This window comes from Cariama cristata, unplaced genomic scaffold, assembly GCF_000690535.1.
Source record: "Cariama cristata isolate BGI_N322 unplaced genomic scaffold, ASM69053v1 scaffold30560, whole genome shotgun sequence".
NCBI classification, from domain to species: Eukaryota; Metazoa; Chordata; class Aves; order Cariamiformes; family Cariamidae; genus Cariama; species Cariama cristata.
In genome coordinates this window covers 1-6,918 of record NW_009594581.1, presented here as the reverse complement: position 1 = coordinate 6,918, position 6,918 = coordinate 1, and the positions used below count along the sequence as shown (strand labels likewise).

Below are 6,918 nucleotides of genomic sequence, written 5' to 3'. Positions count from 1 at the left end.
TACACTGTCACTGTGTGGATGGACTCTTATGGATGCTCAAGGAGAGCACTGGAAGTTTGAATGAATCTAAGAATCATGGCTTATCAAGTAGAAAACTCCCTCGGGGCTGTGATACTGCTTTGTATACTTATAGCAGCTTACACTGTGGGTCTTTTTTTTTAAACTAGAAAAAAACCTAATATTGCAATAGACCTTAATATTGCCATCGTAAAGGGATCTTCTTGCATGAACTGCACACTTTCGTATTTTAGTGCAAACAACAACTATGAATTTAATACCAATGACAGTGACATATCAATGATAACTAACCCCCATCTGTCTGTAAACCAAGCAAGTTCTGATTCATTTCATACTGTGTTTTCTTCTAAAGTTTCTTCAAGGTATGCTGCTAAACCTTCATTTGTTGGCCCTGTTTTCATTGTTGTAAAATTACTTTACATTTTTATTTCTGTGCTTTTAATAAAATTCATTAGGTATTTTGATTTATGTTTATGTTCAACAGCTAAAAGGCTGGATAATGGCCCCACTACCAAATGCTGAATTAGTTAAGAACTCTTTGCAGTTGTATCGTTACCTGCTTCGATGCTGTAAGCAACTTCCTGAAGAGAATATTCGTCAGCATTACAGACATGCGGTCAGGCAGGTGAGAAACAGATTTCTTTTCTGTTGGTGGAATTCAGTGTTGTGGGGTTCTTTTGTTTTTGTTTTTCTCCTCCTGCAGTTTGGAACAACTTTTTGTAACTCCTAGCTCTTAAGAAATTATTCTTCTGCAAGCTTGAAATACTAGTGGATTTGAAGGATTGTACTGGGACTATGTGAAGGAGCATTTCTTTTTGTTTGCCTTGAATCTGAAACCTTCTGTTTTCCTTGACTTTCATCTCTAATTCTTCTGTTAGTCAAGAGAGTGAACAATCATTCCTTACTACCTAAACATCTTTTATGGTGAAACTTACTGGCTCCTTGTCGGTCATATCCTACCCCCAACCCCCCTGGCTGGGTAAATCTCATCTAATTGTTCATATGGAAGTAATTTAATGCCTTTGATCATACCTGTTGTCCTGTGTCTTTCTAGTTGTAACGTATCAGACAATTTCAGTTGTTGTTCTGAATTGAAGTTCTCTGGGTTTTTTTACTGATGATGTATGAAAGGAGTAAAATACTTAATATGAAATTACATTTCACAAGACTTGTTATGGAAATAGCACAGCGAGGTGCTACACTGTGTGTTTTTACCTTTTCAGATCAACAGTTTGTTTGCATCAAATATTTTCTTTGAGATTTAAAAGTGATCCTTATTTTGACAACTGTTGAGTTAAGTTGGCTAGTCAGTGTAACACTTTGAATGTTGCAGAGTTTCAAAGTTCATGCCGATGAAGACAACCCTGAGCGAATCCAGCAGATTATTAAGAGAGCCATTGAAGATGCTGACTGGGTCATGAATAAAGTAAGTACATCAGATTGTCTAAGTGTTGCTCTGTCTTAGTTCAGGTCAAAGAAGAAAACATCAGAAAGCGAGTTAGGAACAGCAAACCGTTCCATTGTCCTGGACATTGAAGTGTCTGGATGAGAGGAAATACCTAGCCACTAGGCATTTATGATTGTGATAGTTCTTGTTTAAAAATTCTTTTTTGTCGATATAAACTTAAGTATATTTTTTAGAACCAATGATGCTTTAAGTTGGTTTCTGTATAAATCTTTGTTTCCATGAAGAATTCTATTATGTTTCAGCAGTGGTAGCTAGTATAACTCTATAATAGAGGGTGGGGGGGAACCAAACAAACTCGCAATATTTTGCAAGCCACAGTTTGTTGATATGCATCAGCTGCTTTCCTAACAGGAATCTATCTTCTCTTAGTCAGTTTACATAAACTCCCAGAACAATTTATTTATTTTTTCTCAGATCTTGCCTGTGGCTACATGGATCAGGGTTAGACAATATAGCAGCAAAACTATGGTAATGGTGAACTTGTGCCCTAGTTATTACCCATCAGATAAGTCTCTTTACTGTCACAGCACCAAAAAGATACCACTCAGACTGGTTTCTTAGATAAAAGTATGAAGGCTGTTTACTGTTAGACAGCTGAGAGTCACCTGTGCTTCCTTGGATTTAAATCTGGTGGGGAGCACGATATGTTAACATGGTTTTCTCAGAGTATAATGAAACAAGTCAAAAGTTCAGCTTGCTCTAAATATCTGTGATTTAATTTACTAAATGACTGTTAAGTCCTTCTCTCTGTCAGTCCATGAAATCCAGATGAGAATTGTTACAGGAGCAAGCACAGATTAGTCATAGATTATAAAATTATGGCACTAGCCAAATCTCAAGCAGTTACAGCCTAGTAAATAGCTGTCTATGCCTGAATCTGATTTTATTCTCCCTACAATTATGAAAAGCCTCATTCTGATTCTGCCTCAGAGATTGTAGTCTGCTTCATTGGAAAACTGGTAATTGAACTGTGTGAGAGGAGGATCGGATTCACAGTGCCTGCCAAGAAGCATTATGTTATATTGTAGAGCGAAAGCCTATCAAATTTCAATCTAACTTAAAGGAAACTGAGATAATTTTATATAGATCATGAAGAGGGTTGTAAATCCTTGTCAGTATGAACTTTTAGTTATGTGCTCTTTCCCACAAATAATTTTTTTCTTTTTTTTTTTTAGTATAAAAACCAGAAGTAGAAGATGAATGATGAAGACAAGAATGTCATTGGTAAACATCCTTAGAGGACTTGCAGTCAAGCCTAGTACTGTATTATAGTTATTGCCTGGAGTTTTCTCTTAAATAATACAAATACAATAATTTATATCTCATTGGGATGCTATTAAGCTGTTTGAGTCTGTAGATTAAAAGGCACAGTCTAGGTTCAAAGTAGTAGCTCGTATAATCACAAACTATAGCTTAAAGTCCAAACACAAAGAGCTTCTCAGGAAAACTAACTGAGAATGAAAATGTAATGGAGTACAAATCATTAACAAATAATAAATAGTGCCCTGTCATTCATATCTGATGAATTACAGTGTCTCATCTGAAAGAACTTAACCAGTATTTGATCATAAAGGTCTATACTGGGAGCCAGCAAACCTGAGAAATACTCATTGAGGATCAGAGCAAGTTTCTCTCTACTTGATTGTGGACCAGATTGTACTATTAGGCCTAGATCCACTGTAGCATGGCAGTGTTTGATACACTTACTGTGTAGGTTATTTGGTGGCAAGGTTCTGCATAAGTAACAGTGGATTTAAGATTGTGTTTGCATGACGTTCTGAATTACGGCTGTCAGTCTGTTAGGTCAGATCATCCTCTGTCAGGACCACAGATATGTTTTCAGAGTGAAGCAGAGGTATGACCAGAGCACAGGTCTGGTTTTAATCTAGTAGCAGACACAAAAGCATACGCTACTGAGTGGAGAACATACCCACAAGAACTTCAAGCCTGTATGAAACTTGAACCAGTGTTTTCCCCTTGCCTGTCCGTGCTACGGATGTATCTTCATTCTACTCCGTAGGTTTGCACTTGAACTAATGGTTGTCTTATTTAAAGACAGGTGCTTGTCACCCTAATCCCTAAACTCTCCTGAAAACAGACACCATTCAGATGGGTTTTGCGCACTGAATGGTATAATCGCTGAAATGTGCAATGTGGTACAGATATAAAGGCCTTTGCAACTTTTTGCAACATATAATAAATGTCCTTTAAAAATGGGAGTCCATGTCCTTTTTTAAAAGACCGTCTTTTCACTGCCCTTATGGATTTTCATCAGGGAAAACTCAGTAGAAATCCTAGCTATATTAAATAAAATTAATTTAGGGGTAAAAGAGTTTGCTTTTTGAAATGTGACCTTTGCTTTTAGCTGTACTTGGAACTTTCTGTCTCCAGGTGGCAGTGCATGCCGCGATGAGCGTCCGCAGTATTTGGGGGACAGGTTTGTTTCTACTGCTTCCAAATTGCTGAACTTCCTCACCTGCCAAAATAGAACTCAAGTGCTAAAGCAGATCTCTTTTAGGCTCCAGATTTTCTTTTTTTCATTCAGCCATGAATGAAAATCATAACTCAAAGTAGTCAAGAAGAATTTGACAGGCACTATAAAAGAAATGAGGGCTGTTAAGTGAGTGTTTATAGTATAAAGTATCGTATCAAAATATTTCCTTTGTCTCTGCTAACCCTAAACTCTCCTGGTCAAGAATTCCTGCCCTCTGTTATTCTTTCCTCTGCCACTGTTGTTCCTCTCTCTACTCCTACATCTTTCACATCATCTTACACAACCTCAACTTTTGTTGTTCTTGTTCTACATATTCCTTAATTCTGTTCTCTCTCATCTTGTCTCTCTACTCCACTTCTTTCTCCTCCTCAAATCTTTTTCTGACAGGTACATCAGAAGATACTCTAGTATTATGCTGAGGCCATCCTTCTGCTTAATTTCAGATAAAGCATGAAGGTAATAGTTCCTCAACAAAGTAGATGTAAGTTTTTCTTCATGTGAGGAAAGCCATTTGTCTTTCCACTTAAATACATTTTTTTTTTTTTGAGAGTGCAACCATTCTGGTTTAAACTTTCAAAATAACTTGATATAAAGTAGAGAACAGAAGACTTCGACCTTGGCAGTTGACAACCAACATCCAGTATGAAACTGAAAAAAAGGCTGAAGCAGATTTTATAGTAGGTATCTGAATGTGCTACTTTTAATCAAGAACAGCAAACATATGACCCATGTGGTACTCCAATTCTATTATATATATTTGGTCTGTAGGACAGAGATGCACTGAACTTTATATCAATGCAACAGTGAAAACTGTAAGACTCAGTAGCATTAACAGTGTATGGAAAAATAACTAGTTCCTGAACTTTAAATGTAGTGTGCTCAGCAACCCTCTATTGCTTTTATTATCTGGCTTTTTGTAATGGGAGACATATTTTGTTCAGTTACTAAACAGGATAATTGCATGTGTCTAAATCATTCTTACATGCCTGTTATTTAATTTATGGATAGTTCAAGAGGGAAAGCACCAAGGAGCTGGAAAGCGCAACCATGGCATGTCTGTAACTCCAAATGTCTGAGGTGCCAGCTGAGATACAGGAACATCAGATCAAAGGTATGATAGATGTAACTGAAATGGTAGGACCAGGATCTGTGAATTTTAGATTTTGGAAACTGGTAGAGCCTGCAGTTCTTAGTAGGGTACAAAGGGTGAACAAGATTGCTGAGGCAGGAGACATCATGAATTAATATTTTGACAGTAATGATTCAGTTGTAGGGCATGATGGGATGTCTGAGTCTTTTTTTTTTTTTTAATACAAATATAATCTTGTTCTCAAAATAACAAACCTTTTAATAGAATGGAAATATAGTGTGAAGATAAAGTTATTTGCTACGGAAAAAATAATTTTCTCGATGGTGGGGAGACATGATGCAAACAACTATTTACTTCCTTCTAATAGCGAAAGTAACCCCAATGTCTAAGATGGAGATGTGTCTCTAATAACTGGGCTGAAGAGTCATTCAGCTGCATAGCTGAGGCTTTTATGTTTTCAAGACTTTATACAAATTGTATTCTTCAGCAATATATTTTGAGACCAAAGATGTTACATGAGCCTAGGTGTGGATGAGAACCTGAACTCTGAAAAGGGACTTGGGCAGAGCTTCAGTACTTTCGACCAAAATTATTATCCAGAAAACTTCTTCTCAGAAGTCATTTAATCCTGGAGTTGCCCTAATTTACCACTCAGTAACCTGTTTGACCTGAGAGTTTATAAGGTAAATTGAGTTCTCTTCACCAGTATCCAGGGTCACCTTTGTTTGAGCAACTCTCTGCCACCCAGCTTTGCTGAGACTGAAGAACTGTTCTCTGTCCCACCAATGTCTTCATTTGGTGTTAATGCCACTGTGCTAATGGTTAACTACCAGTGGCTCTACCAGGGACCACTGAGGGAAAGCCCTACACAGTCGCAGGCATAACTTTATTCCTGCTACTCACAGAGGAACCCTTCATTGGTCAGTCTCCTCCATGGTTCTTTGATGGCAGGTGCAAATAAAATATCAACACCAAATAGATTGGTGCATCTGTGTTTCCATATTCAGTCATCCAGAATCTCCGAAAATAAAGATGTTGGGTGCAAATTAAGTAATAGGGAGTAAAAGAGACTGTGTTGTATACTCTCGTTACTACTGCAAAGTTTAAAAGAAAAAACCTCACAGTGCTCATTAAACTGTTGACACAACAAAGGATAATGTCAGTAAAAAGGGACAAGCCTATTCTAGTCATAGGGCTTAGTTTCTTTTTACTGAAATGAGGAACCCATTTCTGTACTTGTGTATCATGCTAGTTCTGGTAAGTAATGGACTGTTGGTACACATATGCAATAATCCAATGATTAAAGGCCCATCAGAAGGTCATGTCAAAGCCCCAGTTTTTGCTGGCCCCACTGATAAGCACTCCTATAGTAAACATTCGGTTACCAGTATTACTTTCAGTGTGGAATAGTACCACCCAGCTATTCATTAGCCTGAGGGTTTTTATTGTATTTACACAAATGTAATAACTATATTCTGCAAGCAACAGTTTTGCAGCTGGTTACTGTAAGACCTTGAGTCAATAACTTCTAAGACTCTACCATTAGAGGTGTTGAGTGGAATTAACCATTCAAAGGTTGTGTACAGACAATTCTGTCAGTTAAGCTGGAGAGAGGGTTTCACAGGAGGCTTGTTGTGTAAGACAAACTTTAGAACAAGGAAAAGACAGTTGGGAGACTTCTGTTTAATAGGTTTGGATCATGCTTTTAATTCTTGAAGTATGGAGAAACAGATTATTTAGATCATATTTCAGTTAAGCAGAATGAGAAAAAATTTATTAGTTATTAGCTCCAGGTTATAGACTTACCAACATTCAGTCTAAGGACAGAACCAAATTTGGTGCTATAAT

At 37.3% G+C, this 6,918-nt stretch overlaps 1 protein-coding gene across 1 annotated transcript; it reads left to right on the top strand.

Annotated features, from left to right (window-relative positions):
• Positions 1–505: 505 nt before the first annotated feature.
• LYRM9 (LYR motif containing 9) lies at positions 506–2,739 on the top strand. The gene is made up of 3 exons (XM_009698637.1): positions 506–643; positions 1,352–1,444; positions 2,662–2,739. Exons 1-3 carry the CDS (start codon positions 518–520, stop codon positions 2,677–2,679), a joined length of 237 nt encoding a protein of 78 aa, XP_009696939.1. The 5' UTR covers positions 506–517; the 3' UTR covers positions 2,680–2,739.
• The last annotated feature ends 4,179 nt before the right edge of the window (positions 2,740–6,918 follow it).